Source organism: Oryzias melastigma, linkage group LG24 (genome assembly GCF_002922805.2).
Source record: "Oryzias melastigma strain HK-1 linkage group LG24, ASM292280v2, whole genome shotgun sequence".
Classification (NCBI taxonomy): Eukaryota; Metazoa; Chordata; class Actinopteri; order Beloniformes; family Adrianichthyidae; genus Oryzias; species Oryzias melastigma.
Genome location: NC_050535.1, coordinates 22,590,963 through 22,609,206, shown reverse-complemented (window position 1 = coordinate 22,609,206; position 18,244 = coordinate 22,590,963). Strand labels below are relative to the sequence as shown.

At 41.2% G+C, this 18,244-nt stretch overlaps 1 protein-coding gene across 6 annotated transcripts in view; it reads right to left on the bottom strand.

Moving 5' to 3' along the window:
• Window positions 1-6,256: 6,256 nt before the first annotated feature.
• Window positions 6,257-18,244, bottom strand: part of mxi1 (max interactor 1, dimerization protein) — a 41,244-nt gene continuing 29,256 nt past the window's right edge. For all 6 annotated transcript variants that reach the window (XM_024259665.2, XM_036210471.1, XM_024259663.2 and 3 more), the window contains 3 exons: window positions 15,793-15,907; window positions 11,319-11,502; window positions 6,257-9,496 (listed from right to left, as the gene is read on the bottom strand). In XM_024259665.2, the coding sequence (XP_024115433.2) occupies window positions 9,333-9,496; window positions 11,319-11,502; window positions 15,793-15,907 (463 nt within the window). In that variant the 3' untranslated portion in view covers window positions 6,257-9,332. The remainder of the gene's footprint in view (window positions 9,497-11,318; window positions 11,503-15,792; window positions 15,908-18,244) is intronic.

Below are 18,244 nucleotides of genomic sequence, written 5' to 3'. Positions count from 1 at the left end.
CCCACAGCTCCTCTTTCAGAACCATAATTGGCTGCATAGCTTTGCACCCCCGCAGGGTGGGGGGGGGCTAAACAGCAGCCACAATCCGGAGATGTAGTCCGGGTATGAGTCACCGGGAGGGGGGATCGGGCTGATGTTCCCTGAAATAGTCAGTATTTGTTACAGTTTGTACAAAGTTGACCTGAAACAATAAAAGACCAGTGACCTCGACTGAAGACAAATTCATGATGAAAATGGAAAACCAGCAGAGCGACGTCTCGTGTTTTTGAGCCGTCACCCCCCAACCACAGCAGAAATGTTTTATCAGAATCAGTTGATCTGATTTTTTTTTGCAGTGAATACCTGACTTCCACTGGAACTGCCGCTAAAATATTTATGTCATGCAGATGACAGTCTCAAATCTGATGGATCCTCTTGATTTTAAGTGCTACGCAGAAAAACAGAGTAACATTTGGTACATTACAACCCAGCAGCTTCAGCTGGAGCAGCTTCTGCAATGCTAAGTCAGCAGCAGCATTTCATGACACTTCTAGGACATCGAGACCAACACGCTAAAGTCCTGCAGAACCAATGACACTTCTCCTGACTAACCCCGGTGCCAGTACAGCACGTGTCAAAGTCAAGGCCCGGGGGCCGAATCTGGCCCTCCGGGTAATTCTATCCGGTCCTCCAGATCATTTTATTTTATTGTTATTAATGGCCCGATGTTATTTTGTTCCTACTTCTAACTTGTATAATTTTGACCAAATACATTTTTATAGAGAGTAAAATATTGAAAGTTATTTAAGGTTTAAGATAATTTATTACTTTATAATATTCCTGCTGTTTTATTATTCCTAATTATGCTAAAAAGTTACAGTTTTAAAGTTCTTTAACTTGTATCTTTTTTTTTATCATTTACTAAGATTTTTAAGGCTATTTTGGAGTTTAGTTAATATTTCAGCTACATGCTAGCTGTTTTGGCTAATTTTGGCTTTTTTAATTTTTTTAAATTTTTTTTAGACTGTTTTGGAGTTAGGCTAGTATTTACACATTAGCTGTTTTGGCTAATTTAAAGTATTTTACAGCTACATGCTAACTGTCTTGTTCAACCTAAGTTTTTTTGTTTGGCATTTAACTAATATTTTAGCTGGCTATCAGCTTCAGTGTTTTTAGCTATTCATTTCAGCATCTTCAGCGGCCAAATTCAGCTTCCAGCATTCACACTAGCATTATCACAGGTGATGCTTTATATCTAGTTCATAATTATGTTAAAAAGTTATGGTTTTAGAGTTTTAAAGGTGTTGTTTTGGATTTTGGCCTCTTGTGCGATTGAGTTTGACACCCCTGCAGTACACTGTCTGTATGTGAGAGCTGGACTGAGTGAGTGTGACACTCCCCTCATAGAAAATGGTGTACTTCCAGCTCCAACCCTAATGAAGTCAATTCAGTCGCCATTTCTTTGCAGTATGACGTCAGACATCATAAATAAGCAGTGATTGGTCCCAGTTGGTCTGAGTCATCATTTCTATGGGAACCACTCTCACCAATCAGGAGTGTGCTTGTTGGAAAGCCCCACCCCTACCACTTGAAAGCAGACTACACAAGATTTGCCAATCAAATATTTTGAACGTTGGATGTGAGAGTCAGCAGGCTCCACCTACTTTTATTGAGACATCTGACTGTCCTATAGTAGGAAGTTTGTCTATTTTGGACAAACGACTTACAATTATTTGTGAGTGCAAACATACACAATGGACTGTTTTTACCACCATGTTTAATCCCGCGCATGCAACAATACTTTTGTATTTTGATCTTTATCTTCCAACCTACAGGAGATGAGTCTAACTTGATGTGTCGGCTTGCATGTTATTGAACAAGGGATCAGTGAGTCCAAGCTGAACATCACTATGTGCATTTACGCAGAGGAAATGGTGAACACTAATCTCACCTTAAATACAGAAATATACTTCGACAATGAACAAGGACCTTTGATTTACTGTAATTTTTTTAATTGCTAACACAATAATTCTAGTAGATTGTGAAGGAGAAAAGCAGCTCGATGAGCCGCTTTTCTCCTTCACAATCTACTAGAATTATTGTGTTAACAGTTGAAAATTACAGTATGTTTAAGATTTCGTGTCTATTCAATGCTTTTTGATTCATAAGGTTTTTTTCATGTCAGTATTTGTCAGTTTTGATGAATGCTTGCTCAGTTTTTTGCAGAGCTTGGATGCCACCTAGCGGTTCACTTTGGGTCTGATTACCACAGACCCAAAATGTTCAGGTAATCAGATGAGGCCCTGCGCTTTCTTTTAAGTTCTATTTTATTACTTTCAAGCAGAAGTAGAGCGCATGCTGGACTGCTCCACCTGTTAGCAGCCTAAGTGTACAGTTTATTGGTTCAACCAAAAAGCAGCTGTTTGGTGTTCGACAAAAAAGGTAAATAAAGACAGGAATAAAAATGTCTTTCTGTTGGGAAAATTGTATATTAAAAAAGGAAACATCAACAAAAAGAGAGCAGGTAAGTTTTGTTGAAAGCAGGTTTTTATCTGAACTTTATTGTAGTTGGAAACTCCGCTTTGGTCTCATTGAATCATAAGAAAGCACTGTCGGCTTTTATTCTCAAGAGGGCAGCATTTTGTCAACCAAAAGAAATCCTTCAGTTATTATGAAAACACTTTAATGATGTTTCTCTGTCTCAGCTGTTGTAAAAACAGAAAGGGTTCAGTGCATTTAGGAAAATAAAACGTTAATGTGACTCAAGTAATTTGTTTTTGTTATCGTTTATTAAGGTATGATCAAATTTCAGACTAAAAAAATAAAAACGTCTAAAAACAGAGACATTTTTTAAAAGTACAGGACGTTCACACATAATTAACACCCCTATATCCCCCCCAGCCAGCACAGCCAACTGGCCCCATTTGGTCTAAAAGTGTCAGAAAATGTGGACCCAATTGGGTTTGACCACAGTTTCTGTGCTGGCCCCACCTGTGTTTACCCACAGTAGCTTCAGTGGGCACTCAGTGGGTAGGTCCGTTATGCTAGCCAGCCGCCTGAGGGTTCATATCCTAAAAGCAAATCACTTAAATAAGAAGGCCCAAGACCATAAAAACATTTGTAAATTATTAAGATAACCAATCAATCCTGAAATGCACGAGGATCCAATGAAGGGATTTTTGTCTCTATCCAAAGAAGGTTTTTTTTCAGTCTTACTGCTATTACAGAACTCAGCAGCACAACAATTTTGTCATGTGCTCCTGCCCCCTGGTCCTCGTCAGAACTCATGCTGCTGAGTTTTGTAGTTGTTGTTAGTTTGAAAGAGACTTACAGAGGGCATTACAATAATCTAACCTACTTAAGACAAAAACATGCATCAGCACCTCTGTACTGGCACAAGAGCAGCACATTCCCACTCCCAAGTCATCTCATATTGACGTTTGGTTAAGGACCCCTCTTTGTCCCTTTTTGAGGCTTTGGGTGTCTCCAACTCGTCGTTTTTTGATGCGGACTGTTTCCATGATATTGCGGGTCCCCAGTTTCTGGGCCGTGAAGACGAACCAGTTTTACCGGGATGAGGAGAGCACCGATACTGTATCCCAGTACCGGTTCCCTAACCACAAACAGGAGCTGTAGTATTTCCGTCAAGATGTTCGTAAGCAGCATCAGGCGTCTGGATTCTGTGTGACATTCCTCCATGTCGGGTCGTCACACACAAAAAAGTGGAAAAACAGTGGAAGGGAGTATTAGTACTTAAGGGTGACCAAACAGGGCCGCTGGAGGTTGACTCCATTCTCAGCCCAGATTTGAAAAATGCCACATAGGGGGCGGGGCTAGTAGAGGGGGACTGAGTGGTGGAGGTGTGGCTTGGATCTACGATTGACAGTTAGGTTAGCTTTATGTAACATATGCTGGGTCCTCAATGTGGAGAGTGGTACCGGGCAAAGTGATGCAAGTTTCTCCACAGAACTTCCTGAGGAGGTTGAGGATTTTTCGCTTGGTCCAGAACATTATTTTTACGAGCTGCTGGCTCAAGACGCTACTTTTGCAATGCCTGACAGCGGGGGCTTGCAGATTTTTATTAATATTTCATGCTTTAAAACATGGCTGGTGTTATTCGCATGTATTTATGTGAAACCAGCGCAAAAACGGATGGAAATTCATGTTGGCAACACGTAAAATCTTTTTTTGGCAAGAAAGTGAAAGTGAGTTTGCACATACGTTTCTAAATCTGTGCCCCCAGTGTTGAGCTTTTCTCTTGGTCGCACTGACCGGAGAAAATCCAGCGCTAACGCTAACGCTCACTTTCTGCTCAGTGACATAAACACTGAAGAGAGCAGATGTTAGTGAAGGAGCTGTGGCCCAAAACTTTGACCTGCCACAACATTTACTCCTACTTTGTTATGAATCTTATCAGTTTGGCAGGTGTTTTTGATGTTATGATCCATGTTCTGAAGTTTGAAAATGTTTCTTGTATCAGCTAAAGATGCTAGCTGGAGCCCTATTATCGAAGTTCTATGAAATCGTCTATTTGAAGGTAAATTTCGAAAACAATTTTGATGTATTTACCGTGTATGTAATCCAAAAATAATAAAAGTTGTAGTTTTATTTAAAAATGCGGTAAAGGGTGTTTTTTTGTCTTTTCTTTTTTTTTTGTTTAGCACTTCGAGGTGTTTTAATAGGAAAAGGACTTTGCTACTAAACTTTATCAGTCATTCATGCCATCAAACATCGTCAATCTTCCGCCTTTCTGGGCTTGGATGACAAGCATTTATAAGCTCAGTTATTTAGATTTTAGCACAGAAGAAAAATAAAATCTCACAGATATTTAGAAGCTGTTCATTTGACAGCAATGCCTTACCTGTAGCAGTAGAAGGTAGAATTCTTGCACTTTTTACAGATAATCTTTATAGATAATAAATATTTAAATATATCATACGATTAATCATTTTCTAAGCTTTAATTTGAGGCATATTTTATGAAAATGGGATAAGAAATGAGGGAGTTAGCCCAGTTTCTGTGGTTGATGTCTACCTGTCCTCCATTGAATCAGCTGCGTTCTGCTGCCATGACTCAGTGTACAGTAATGACGGCTGTAAGCACATATCTGTGTACAGCAGCGAATAGAAAAGGGCCAATCCAGTAATATATATCAATGTATATCAGTAACCTTTTTGAAAGACTAAGGTATTTTTTCCTGAAAGTTTCTGTAGTCGATTTAGTTGAGTAAACATGATTCCTTTATACCCAGCTCAGCATTTGATGTTCTTGGAGGTTTTTCTTGACCTAAACAGCCACAATCCTCCTGGTCTCGTGTACTTTCACACTCCTCATAAATTCAAACATGTCAAATAACTAGAAGTTTAAATCTACAGTCAGGGTTGTTCATTTTATTAATAAAAGGCTTAATTGCAACAAAGCATATTGTGTATTTTTCTAAACAATAAAGTGGAACTTTGCGGTTTTTGGTCAGTAAGAAACCAAACCAGATGGATCTTTCAGCATTAGAGGCTGCAGACTCCAGGTTTCAATCTTTTCTTTACTAAACATGTAGTTGAAGTTCTGATGAACCCACAGAGCCTGGCGGAATCAAACGTTGGTCCTCATGTTGAGTTTCTTCTCAGTGGATTTAGAAATGCTGTTTCTATCACCTTTAAACATTTTATAAGTCCAACAACAAAAAACACTTCACTGAATTGGAGATGGATTTAATTTCCCACTTTTTATGCTGTCAACTGTTCCGTCTGCTTCCATAAAAAAAGATGTTGACCATGTGGTAAAATGCTGAAGGAAAAGGCTTTTCACACCTGGAGCAGTCATTTCTAACTGTATAATTTGGGTGTTACCAAAGGGATGGTTATGAGAACACCACAGGCGATTAAAAGATGAATTATTTAGTATCTATAAATACTCTGAAAAAAATAGTCAAAAATGTTTACACATTGGCAGATTTTCTTTAAATTAGCAAAAAATTGTTTTACCAGGAACTCTTCTTTTAGGAGAACATACATTTTAGACATGTTTTCTACAACTAAAATTTTTTAGCTATTGTAAAACTTTCCTGATAAGATTGTTTTACGTCAAACGGAACAGAAGACAATTTTTCTGTCTTTATTCTTTCATAATTCTTCTGTTATTCATCTGATGCAACACTTCAGGTTTAAAGGTAACGTACCACCAGCTGGTTGAACACAAATGTACCATCTTCAGGTCTCAGGTGTCTAAACATTTCTCATGTGAAAGTCCCACACAGACCGTTCAACACAAACAGAGTCCGTTGGCTTGGAAAATCTTGGTGTTTTATTATAAGTATTGCATTTTCAAATACACGCCTATAATCATCATCATTGGAGTGCATGTTTTACAAAGGATGAGCACAGATTGAGAACAGGAGGCTTGTCCTGACTTTGTGGAGCAGTTGCTCCAATCAGCCTCCAGAGAGACCGGCGTTGGAGCTACGCTGCCCCGCCCACCGCACCGGCGCCGTCCGTTTCTGGCCAAGCTGCACCACTACAAACTACACAAAGTCGACATCTTCGAAACAAAAAGGCGAAAAATATAGCTTTGTGACCAACAGCATGGGAAGATATGCTTTGGAATCTGCAGCACAACCAGAAATACCGGGCCGGACCGGACTGGGTGATGAACTGATCCAGGACCGGTCTGCATTAAACTGACAATAAGCTCACTTAAGTCTCAGTGCAACAGTAAACCCATCCTCCACAGCCTTGTCATTTTAAGATGAATGTCCCCATAGAAAGTGATCCTCTGTAAATAGCAGCCTGAAAACATCTGTGGAGACCGGTCCTGGATCAGCTACCATTCTAAAGCTCAGCCTCACTAAGGACACACTTAGCAAACATTGGTTTGTTTCTACCATCAATGCAACATCAGAGGATTTTGTCACATGCCACCATTGACAGAGAGTTTACAAACAATCGGATTTGTCCCAGTGCATTTGAACGCAGCTTGATGTACAGGTTAGAGCTCGACAATCCAATTCTGCTCCAGTCAGCGGTGTGGCTTCATTAACTAATACAAGGAGGACATAACAAAACAACAACAAGATGAAGGTTAATAACTTAAACGGGGCAGAATACGTGTAAACTGACCCTCAGAGAAAGGAGCGAGGACACTGAGGTGTTCCCAGGTGTGGTTTTTTTGGCATTTCTTGACATGTTTGAGCACCAAAAGCGGTGACGTTCTGATTCAGTGCCAAGTTCAGCAACCTCCACGCGGCTCAGCCAGGAGCTCAGACTCTACACCTTAGTGATGTCCTTCAGCGGGTTTTCCTCCTCAGTGTGCAGCCTTGTAAAGGTAAGACACATTTGTCAATTCAAAGAGGGACTGCAGTTCGCAAAGAGGAAGGAGACTCTTCAAACCCCCTCTTTTACTGTCAAGAAGTATCAGCCCGCTTTGTGCAGAACCAACTTCCTGTGGGTCTATGCCGCTGGGGGCGGGGTCAGTTCTGAACAAGGCTGGTGACTGGAAACAGGCGAGGCTCAGCACTGGGAGCAGCAAAGGGGCTGCGGACATTTGGAAATGTCCACGGAACAAACAAAATAACAAAAACAATGGCTACATGTTTGTCTTTACCTGCCCCCCTCACTCACCCACCCAGAAAAAGTATTAAATAAACAAGTCTTATGATCAGAAAGGAGTCAACTGAATCCAAAAAGAATGAATAGAACAAGTCAGAACCAAAATAAATAAACTTCTTCCCATTTCTTGTGCTCTTTGTGGGATTAAGAAATAAATAATCAAAGTGGTTTTGTGTTTTTTTTTGTGGTTCACACACAGCAGATGTACGAGTGGACAAGAAAATGAAGAAACTGTGGTTGAAGTGCAATTCCTAATGCCAGTGGAGGCGGGATGGGGATCCTGACATCATAACAACCAGCTGCCTTTTATTTTCTGAACTTCAAACATCTGACTGCTGCTGGAATGTCCCATGCAACGTTCCCCCCCCAGAGGACGAACCAGGACAATGGAATAAATAAAACAGTGCCAAACGCAGATCATTCTGGATGGGAAGAAGCTCCACTGGTGGAGTTACACAAAAATGTCCCATTTCTTAATGGGACCAGAACCAAACAAAGGGTTGATTCTGAGTGTATCCAAAAGCACAGGAATGGTGAGTTCACTGCCACTCTGAGAAGCACCGAAAACTCCCCGTCAGACAGCAACACGGGCAGCACTTTCCATCACCTCCAGATCCTTTCAAACAAATGATAAACTTTTGTTTAAGCTATTTGTATTTACAAAAGTAGTTTTGGACGGTCACATGCACGCGCACACCCCCACGCGCACACACACCCACACACGCACACACACAGGGCTTAGAAAAAAGCAGGAAGGACGGGAAACTGACGAGACCAAAACAATGAAGAGAGTTATTGCTTGTTACTGCTGGAAAGAGGACGAACGTGTTTCCTAAAGTTTGTAGCTGTTTGGACACATTTCTGGTTCTCTTCTTCATTTGTGCCTTTTTATGGAAGGTAGGAAGGACATATGGGAGAGTTTGTAGCTGCTTTTCAAGGAAAATGAAAACAGAGCACACACATTCATATGAAAATGCACTAAGGACCCACATTCGATAGGAATGTCTGTGTTTTCCCTGCTTTGTTGCATCTGCTTTCCTCCGAGCTCGGCTGGAACCGTCTGCTGCAGATGCTCTGCTGTATGAACTTAGTGGTCCATCTGATCTTCTTCCACCTTGCTTGGTAAGTTTGACAATAGCACCCATTCAATAGTCCGAGCTTCTGCAGTGTGGAGCAGAGGTTAAAAAAGAGAAAAACATTAAAGAGGTGATGAAGTTTGGGGCAGGAGCGATGGTTTCAGGGAAAAACAAGCGGTCTTGATATGGCAGAGTTCACTGACGGTTTATCCAAGCCCCACAGCGGAATGACGGGATGATGACGGGAGACACGCCCCCCAACAAAGACAGCCAAAAAGAAACTCGTCAAGTTCTTCAATTCAAGACTTAAGTGCATTAGGATTTCAATTAAAAGTTGTAAATCTTTCCAAATGTTAATATCGGATGGCTCAAATGTAAAAACTCATTTTGTGTGGGTTTAAAATGGCTGCAGTCTCTGGTCTCCCTTTGATTTCCGCTTGCCTCGGCGGCGTCCGTCAAAGTTCAGAAGCACACGAGAGCTGGTTGGAGCTCCTCCAACCGTCAGCTCTGAAGCGGCAGAGAGGGGACGGACAGGAGCTGAAAGGCCTGGACCGGGGGGGGGGCGCTAGTTGAGCGCATGCCCATCTTTGCAGGCGGTGGCAGGGCTGCATGAGGAAACAGATGGGAGAACAGGAGGGGCTGGCAGGGATGGTGGTGGTCATGGCGGCATGAGGTTCTAGGAGGAGAAGGCGAGCTTGACACTGCAGGAGGAGTAGCCCTCGTCGCTGGCCATGCTCTGCAGGCTGCTGTGGTCATCCAGGTCACTGGTGCTGGCTGTGCTCACACTGTCCAGCTCTCCATGGGAGAACTCCGTGCTTTCCACATCCACCTCGATCTCCTCTGCAACACAGAAGGAAGAGGAGGAAAAAGGACATTTTTGTCCCGTCAGTTCTCTGGAAGTTTTGGTTCGTGGTGTTTCTGTGGGTCTAAAACAAAACTATACAATGCAGGAATATCAAGTGCCCTGAATCTTAAAAGCAATTTGGACATCGTGGTCAATTTTTTAAAACAGGAAATATGATGTTATTGATTTCTCAAAGTTAAAACTTAATAAATAATAATAATAATAATGATGTGAATTTACTGTGTTGTGATGATGAAATCTATGTGGTTTGGAAAAGAACAATTTGAACGTTTCAAATGCATTATGGTCTTTTTGGGCCAATCTAGTGAGCATAAATGTTTTTTTTGCAGAGACTTCTGGGAAATTTTTAGGGCTTTTTGAAATTAGAGATTCATACAGTCCTAGAAAATGGTGAACACACTATTGCATTAAGTAGTGAGCAGTGAGAGACAACCATAGAGATATATCACTAGAGATCACATGTTAGCTTGTTGCGTACTCAGAGTTGTTCTCCATATTAGAATGGTTTAGATGTCTGTTTACTGCTGTGTTACAATTGTACAAACAGATCTGGAAAAACTAGAATGTGACTTTTCACTAGTAAATTATTGCTGTCAGCTGATAAAGGAGAACTTCTAGAAAACATTTGAACAAGATCTGAGTGAGTTTACTCTCAGTAATGAACGTTTAGGATGATCTTGTCGTCTATTCAGAGTCAATGACAGCTTTAGACTTCACACTATTTCCATGTTTTCTAGCAGGACCATCAATCTTTATGTTTATGGAGGATGATGGTGGTATTTGTATGTGTGTTAGACCTCAGATCAGACCAGACGACCTGCTGGTAATCAGATTACTAAGAGGAGAAAAATAAACAACCAGATTTCCTCAGTGGTGAAGATGGAAGAGTCCATCAGCCTGAATCTCCGTCCCACGACCAGGAAATGTGTCGTATGAAATCTACACATTGTTGTGTTGGTGCCCGAGTCCTTCTGATAGAGACTGGGTGGATCCACTTGTAGAACTGGAGCCCCCAGCCCTGCGTTGACGCTCTCGCCAGGTGAATTTACCCCACGGCGTTGCGTCCCGACCGGCTCCAGTTCAATAATAATTCCAGGCTGCTGTGTGCTTTAAAGTGGGCGCCGCCCGGATCTCGCTGCTCCTCGCTGTGGATGGAGGTCTCACTGAGCCCTCTCTTCCGTCTGCAGGACCATCAGGACCGGCGCAGCTGTCAACCGGGCCGCACTGTTCTCAGTCAGATCAGACCGTGTCGTGCTGATCCTGGCGATGTCGGCTACCCTGACCCGTTTATTAACACAGACCGAAGAGTCTAACAGTTTGTGTAAATCTGTGTGTAGATTTAAATAAAATCACAACCATGCATCAGGTATGCGTTGTTTCTATATAGTAAACTACTTATTTTTAAAAAGTTTGAAATGTCGTGAAATTGTTGAACTTTGTACAAAAACATTATTACCATGACCTGAGAATTATTTGTCAAATGATCAGAGTTTTTTCCTTTTTAAAATCGGACCAAAATTAATCATTTTATGGTCATTTCACTGGTTCTGCTGAACCATGTCTTTTTATACCATTCCAATATGGCGTCACTCTTTAAGTATCTTGGTCAATAGTGAAAAGCCTGCGTGTCATCTGTAGTGATTAACCTCTATGGACTCAACCATGAACTCCAGAAACATCTGCAGCTTTCACCTCCCTTAGACGACCGCTGCAGTAAACTTTGCCTCTTTACATGACGGCAGTAAGAGGAAACGAGGATGAATTCAGATCCGGAGACAACTTCTCCAACCCACACACCTTGGTCGGAGTCGGAGCGGTCGGAGCAGAGGGTGGAGCCGACGCTGTTCATACGTATCCTCTCCCCCTCCCCTGCAGAGCCGCTGCCTCCTCGCAGCAGCTCCAGCTGAAGCTGGAGGTGCTGCTGCTCGCGCTCCAGAGACTGCAGCTGGTTCTGGCTCTTCCTGTCGGCCTCTTCAAGTTTCTGCTCAGGAAAAAGAGAGACAAAGGTTTACCCATCATCCCCGGCACCAGGACTTCCGTTCATAGCGTTCAGTGAAGGACATGTTAAGGATACAGCTTATGAATACAGTCTTAATCCTATATTCTATATGTGACACATAATGAATCTAAGTCAGTTATTTGGTTCCTTCTTCTCAATTATTCACATGTTAAAACTATGGTTGTCAAATTATCGCAGAAATTGCGATTAATTACCGTATTCTCTGGAGTATAAGTCGCGTTTTTTACATCGTTTAGCCGTCGGTGCAACTTATACTCAGGAGCGAATTAATGTGTATTTTGTTTTTTTCAGACATAAATAGGATCATTTATTTGTTATTTTCTCAGTAAACACCGGTTGTCCTTTAGCAGTTGTTTCCTCTAACAACCACTAGAGGACGCTGCATCAGAGTATAAGTACTTGTTACTGACAGCAGCAGAAGAAGTGTCGTCTAAAACAAACATGGAAGAGAATCTGATAGAGTGGCGTTTACAGTGCCTGCATGACCTAAAGGCGGTCTGACTAGAACTAAAGGACAGTTTTTAGTTGATGTAGTTTAATGTGATGTTCAGGATCCACCTGGATGGGTGAAGATTTTTTTACTTTTTACCGTCAAGAACTTGTCAGAACTCTGTAGTGTTCTTCTAAAACCCATCAAGCAGCGTTTGCTTAGATTTCAAATGTAGACATCTCTTTACCAGAGTAAATGGCGTATACTTGTATAGCGCTTTCTACCCTCCTCCGAGGGCCCAAAGCGCTTCACAGTCACAGACCCATTCACCCATTCACCCATTCACACACTGGTGGTGGCTCCGCTGCCGAACACTGGAGCCAACCTCCCACCAGAGGCAAGTCGGGGTTCAGTGTCTTGCCCAAGGACACTTCGACACATGGGCGGGCAAGGCGGGAGTCGAACCCGCTCACTTCTGATCAGGAGTCGACCGCCCTACCACTGCACCACGGCCGCCCGTGAGCCGACCAGAGCAATCCAGAGGGTTTTTTTCTTATCAAGTCAATCATCTTTGAGTCAATCCTAGGGGTGTAACAGATCACGGATAATGCACGATCCAGACGGATTACTAGCCACGGTTTGGCACACACTTGTACTGTGGAGCCACACGCACAATTTTTTAATCAATTGTCCGTTCACAACAAATGCAGTTCTTGTCAAATTCATGTGCACGTCTCTGTTTTAACAATCCTCAAAGTTCCTGTTTGTGTTAACGAGCCGCTTTTCTCCTTCAGAATCTACGGGAATTATCGTGTTAACGGTTGAAAAGTTACAGTATGTTAAAGATTTTGTGTTTAGGCGTCACCGGCGACACCTCAGGTGTTAAAGGTTAAATCAAAAGAGGTCGGCACCTGAAACAAAGGAACTATTTGTCACAAAAGATTACATTTTAGTCTCACTGACTCAAATAATGAAAAAAAGTTATTTTTTTGGCGCAAAACACTCAACTTTGTTCAACTTTCTGAATCCAGGTAGTATAAAGTAATGATTAATCAACTATTAAATTAGTTGTCAACTGAGAGGTAAAAAAGAAAAAAAAAAAGGTTTCAGGCTCATATTTTTGGTTTAACCAGTTTCACATAAGAGACTGGAGAATTGTATGAAGTAAACTGCCATCCTGTAGAAAGAAAAGTCAAAGTGAGATGAATTCTTCCCTCCTTTCTTTCTTGACACTCATTGAAAATAAATGCTCTAATATTCTGAAAGGATTGGAATATTCAACTGTCTTATCCCTCATTTAGCTAGTCAGGAATATGACCTTCTACCGTCAGGATGATCAAACGCTCCACCGTCATGGTCACATCTTATTCTAGATAAGATCAGAGCATTAGCCTGCATGCAAACTTTGCAGTACATGTGAAAATCCTCATGGAGATAGATACAAACTGTAACATTAGCACTACGATGGAATAGGTAGTAGGAGTCAAGTGGTGTGGAAGGAAAGCAAAGACAGCTCCCTTCCTGTTGAAGCCCTCACTTGTCACTTGTAACCTTGAACATTTGTTTGCAGCAGCTCCGATGGCCCAAAATGATTGGTTGTGTTTTCCCTGCACAGTGACATTGTGATAGGAGTGGGGGCCACGGCGGTCTGGTGCTGTAACCTTGCAGCCTTGTGTCCCAGCTGCTGCCGCCACCAATGAGCACGGCTCCCAGCAACAGACCAAAACAATGAACCCTCAATAAGCAGTGGAGAGGCTGCAGTTGACAAGTGCAAAGCAGTGGAGGTTATTGTGTGTGTTGGGTTGGGGGTAACAATGTGGGCTTTATCCTCCTTCACTCCTCTGACAGGAATGAGTGCTCACACTGCTGTATGTGAAAAACAGAACGCTGAGGGTCAATTTTCAGAAGGGAATCATTTGATCATAAAACAGGAACTAATTGCTTTGCTTTTATTCTGACAACTTAGAAATGTGACACTTGAAAAAGAGATCCCAGCTTTTTCTTCCATTATAGATTCAGCAGAGAACAGAAGCTGTCTTAACCCCGCCTTCTCTTTTAACCACCAAAGGTTCACAAACTTAGCAAACATTTTCGGACTGATGTTGTGTGACACACAATCCTTGATTCAGAAGGACCTACACAAAACATCAGTGAGAGCTGTTCTACAGTAAGATGACAGCAGAAAGGAATGATCTCCTTAACCTGTCAGCAGCTGCTTCTCTGAGCAGCTCAGTGTCATGGAGACCAGAGGATGTTTGCTGTGGTTGAGGAACGTCTGGATCTTACCAGGAGATGGATGGAAAACTGTAGAGCTGGGTTCATAAAATCAATTAATCGACTTGAATTGATTTAAGCTTAATAGATCAATAATCACTTCATAAAAATATAGATAATTTAGCACATGAAGCTAAAGTCTGCTAGCTTCATGCTAACATTTAATGGAATTTCCCATAGGACGGCTAATGCTAACGCTTGGTCGACTTAAACATACATTCTGATAAATGAACATCTTTATAAACTCAGAGACATGAACTTTACAAACTCTTTACAGGAAATATTTTTTAAAGTAATTGTTATTTCCTTATACTGTTGTCTTCTTCTGGAATAAGGTGTCATACTATAGCACTATCGCCACCTATTGGCCAAACTGAAACGTCCTCCAGGAGAAGCAGAAGAATGTTTACAATGTTTATGATCTGAACATTTTAGTTAGAACTTCTCCTTTAGAGAACTCCTTTATGTGAACTGTATCAGATTAATACAAATATATTCAAAACATCGAGTAGATTATTAATGTGTTTCTAAACAAATGTGTATAAATGAGTAAACTCAAAATTGAATTGAAAATTTGAAAAAATCAAAAAAAAAAAAAATCTGAACTGAATCAACTTGGGCTCTTGTGAATCGAATTGAACTGTTTCTGGAAATTATAATCAATACCCAGCCCTATAAATCTCATCCTGCTGGATCTCTGACTGACTGGTAGTCAAAGACACCTCCAACAGCACTGCACCAAGTTAACCTCCCACATGTTTCAGACCTGTGGTTAACAATGATTCTAATTTTCTAACGTGCACTTTTGTCTTTGATACTTGGAATTAGAGACGCACTGATTCACTTTCCCCACAATTCGGTTGAAACCACAATTTTTGGGACAGTTTCGTTTTGGTTCAATTTATGATTAGTGAATTACAAAAAGCAATAAAAAATAAAAAAAAATAATCAGAAAAATCAATTTAAATGTATTAATATGCAAGTAACAATGACTAAAAACCTTTCAGTTGCCTTATACTAAACCTAGTGAAATGTAATAAAACAATAAATACTAAATCCTTCTCAGAGCTAGCAGAACACATGTTTAACTAAAGTGACACATACCACTCTCAACATAAATGTACTGGTATGCAGTAACAATTCACTTTCCCCACAATTCACTTTCATGGTGTAAATCATAGTTCATTTTAAACTGAGAATGATACCCTCATTCCAAAATGAGGATATCAGTTCCTGCTTTTGGTTTGTTCTTCTCTTTGATCCATGGACATTCAGACTGCATTTACACTGAAGCAAAGTCCACCAGAGTTCTGAGACTTTCCCTCTGAAGCAGACCTTTCAAACCTCCCTTTCAACCAAACAAATCCAAGTGTGAGTGAAATCTGCTAGTGTGAAGAGCGCTTAATGCATCTGATTGTTTTAGTCTAAACACGGTTAACTGTTTTTGACTAAAACAAAACTTCTTTTTCCTGTGATTCGCAGTGACGGCGCTCAGTTTTTTGTGCTAAAGTGTGTAACCAGGACCAGCTCTCACAAACAGCGTGTACCTTTATGTGTGCTTTGGCTTTGGTGAGCAGGCCCAGGGTGGTGTGCCTGGTACAGTCAGGCCCCAGTGGTATAAGTGCCTTCAAGCGCTCCAGACACAGTCGCAGATGAGCTCGTCTGTAGAGAAGCACAGACAGAAAACAACCGGTTACAGTGAAAGAAACACCTGCAGGAAGGAGCGTCTGTAAGGAACAGGAAGAAATGTTCTAGCTGTTCCTGACTTGTTCATCACAGATTTGATAAGATGAACAACACAACAATGTCAAATCTATCAAATTCATTTCTTCAGATCTAGAAATTCCTCATGTCCTAAAGCACTCTGACAAGCGCTTTGACCCACTCACATGAAAATAGTGTGGTTTTAACATGATGCATTTTTCTGATGATGGAGGAAAACTCATGAAGAAAATGAAGCTTAAAACTGCATTTGTGAGTATTTCTGTATTAGAATCGTTGTGAATCTGCTGCTACAGTCGGCAGGTCACAAGCTTCCAGCTTAGGCGTTCAATTTCCACCATAAGTCTCCCATGAGCGTACGTCCAACTGCACGCATGCAATAAACGCTGCACGGGTGCAGGACAGTCTCCACGCCCGCTCCTCCACTGCTGCACGCTCGTGAAACCTCTTCTTTGCACTCGTTCTTTATTTATTGATCAATTTCTAAACTACTGTATTAAAACAAATCATTTTTGATGTTCCCATTTTAAAACAATGTAAACTGAAGCAAACTCATAATGAACGTTTAAATTCATTTTCTTCATTTTCATTTTTTGTGTTTTCCTCACCTCATAATCCAACACTTTTCTTAGAAAATGAATTTAAACATTCATTATGAGTTTGCTTCATTTTAGATTTTTAAAAAATTACAACATCAAAAATGATTTGTTTCAATACAGTAGCTTAGAAATTGATCAATAAATAAAGCACGAGCGTGGAGAGGAGGAGCGGGCGTGGAGACTGTCCTGCGCCCCCGCACGTTCCTTGCGTGGAGTTTGATATTTGCTCGTGGGGAACTTATGGTGGAAATTGAACGCATACCTGCTCTGCTCCATTCTGATGCATTTACTTCTAGATGACCAGACCCACGAACGTCTTAGTTTTTCCTTTGGCTAAAAACAGCAAGATCATAATTAAAAGACCGCTGGTGACGCTTTTACAACAGATCAAAAGATGATCAGAGTGAGAATTTACATCAAATCCCAGCTTGCTTTTGTAGCACTTTTTATTGCTAACGATGCATTACACAGTACTTTCCCAGAATCCATCCTAAAACGAAAACATGTGAGAGTTCAGTTAACATATGTCAATTAAGAAGTTGTAACCCACAGTAAGGATCATGAAAACAAAAGAAGTGAGTTTGAAATGAGGGAAATATTATTTGTTCTGTAAGATTTCTATCAGGTAGGTATCGGGGGTGTAATGGTTTTCCCAGAGACCTGTTCATCTCGTACCCTCCATCATCTTCTCGCTACCCTGTTTTGTGACTATATACAGGAACCATCTATCATGCTAATGGGCCCTCGTTCAGAGGTGAAGGCAGATAATTGCACCGTATTAATACGGCTGCTGTGAAGAGAAGGTTGGAAAGACATGTCAGTAAAGTCGGTGCAAAACCTTTGAGAAAGGGAAAGATCTCTATTCAGAAAATTAGAGTAGGAACTAGTTGCAGAGTGTACTCTTCAGATGACTGAAGTCAATCATTTGTTCTTTCTATCATTGGGGAGGAAGGGAGGGGGGACAGTTCCACCTGGATGAAGTCACAGACACAACATCTGCTTTAAACACAGCAGACAACATGCAAACTTTGCCTTCAGGACCATTTTTTAACTTTAAACAACAAAGGCATCTTCCGGTATTCCGCCATGTTTGTTGGGTCAAACAGAAAGAGGACCAATCAAAATGCTCCAGCTCTGCTGACATCCCAATGAATCAATGATGTGAAACTGCAGCTGGAAATCTGACACATTTTGAAAACCATCTTATGCTCAAACTTCCCCTCTAACAAGCAGGTTTTGCTTGAAACAGCTCTGCCACTCCTGTATGTCCCTCAGAATAAATAAATAACACAAAGTTTTCATTCTTTGTTCAAAAATAAAAACAAGCAGCATGACGAGGAGGGCTGTGAGAGACAGGCCAGTCAGACTCATGTTTGGGCTTGTCTGTCTACTGAGCCTGCTGAGCATGAACCTGACTGACTCCAGAGTTCAGATTTACACCATCATCTTGACAGCTGATCTCAGATAACTCCCTTTTTTACAAGCACTTCTCTCCTCGTTCCTTCTTTCAACGACTCAGACTAGACCTTAGACAGAGACTATAACGTCCTATTGTGGCCATGAACACTTGGAAAAAACTACTAGGTGTGGTACAAGGTGCCAGCTAATAAACAACAAATCTGGATTTTCTGCTAAACCACAGTAAAGCTACCAACACCCTCACACACCCTAATGATCT